The 1,056-nt window shown below is 33.3% G+C and overlaps 1 protein-coding gene across 1 annotated transcript; it reads left to right on the top strand.

Moving 5' to 3' along the window:
* Window positions 1-325: 325 nt before the first annotated feature.
* On the top strand, window positions 326-744 carry LOC108375626 (RRP12-like protein). Its single transcript, XM_017631771.1, has 2 exons — window positions 326-414; window positions 470-744. The coding sequence occupies exons 1-2, from the start codon at window positions 344-346 to the stop codon at window positions 651-653; spliced, it is 255 nt and encodes an 84-aa protein (XP_017487260.1). The 5' UTR covers window positions 326-343; the 3' UTR covers window positions 654-744.
* Window positions 745-1,056: the final 312 nt, after the last annotated feature.

Raw genomic sequence — 1,056 nt, 5'->3', positions numbered from 1 at the left:
GTTGAAAATTATTGAAATCGGACTAAAATAACGGCCGCTTCTCATATAACGGTAAATTTCAGAAATGCTTGAAACTTCAATATTTCGAAATTGAAGGACGCTAATTTACTCAAAATTGATACACCCCGGCTTACCATCCAGCGGAAGGTTTCGGAAAGGTGAAAAAACATATATTTAATACTTGCGCCGGGTATTTAATGTTCGGCTCTGCCCGAACTTAGACTTTCTTACTTGTTATTTATGTATCGCATTGCGGTATGTTTTTATTTCTTGGTAATTCGAATTGTGAAATGGCAAAAAAAAAATTATAAATTTATCGAGTTCATGTATTTACAATTAATTAATGCAAATTTCTTTCATTTCAGACCATAAATTCACATCTGAAGAGCTAATTAAAATTGTGAAGAGCACAACGTAAGTTAAAAGTTCCCTTTAAAACACCTTATTTATTTTTAATGGATGCTTGCAGCATTGATGACATATTGGCAGATTACGATTCTGATTTGCCAGAAGATATGGACGCGGATAATGGCAAGCATAATAAAGCTGATAAAAGGAAGCCGAAACGCAACAGCACTTTTATACGTAAAGACCCCGAGGATATTGTCGATTTGGCTGACATTAAGTCCATAGGAAATGTGCTAAGTTCGTAGGAGTAAAAGTTATTAAAAATATATAAATATATATGATTGTGTTGCTTATTGGCCGTTTAGTTAATTTATTAATTTATTTTTGAGCTATAGGGCGTATGTTAAATAAAACATTAAATGTTTTTCTGTTTTATTTACTTTTTAGTTTTATTTTGGTCGATATTTCGCCTTCAGTCTGAAGGCATCTTCAGAAACTATTAGCGTTGTGAGTCGACCGCCTCACACAGATTTGGCCAATTTTGCTTAGGATTGTTAATTTGGAAAATACTCCTATTTTACCTGTACGAATTTAAATTTACTTGGGCCTACGAAGCCCGACAGTGTTGAAAGTTCTGCCTTTGTAGCCGAAATGGAAATTTTAATGGAAAATGGTGTGGATGTATTGGGTAATATTATAATAGTTGAA

Source organism: Rhagoletis zephyria, unplaced genomic scaffold, assembly GCF_001687245.7.
Source record: "Rhagoletis zephyria isolate East Lansing unplaced genomic scaffold, Rhagoletis_zephyria_1.1 Rzeph_scaffold_09234, whole genome shotgun sequence".
In the NCBI taxonomy this organism is placed as follows: domain Eukaryota; kingdom Metazoa; phylum Arthropoda; class Insecta; order Diptera; family Tephritidae; genus Rhagoletis; species Rhagoletis zephyria.
This window is presented reverse-complemented; position numbering and strand designations above follow the sequence as displayed.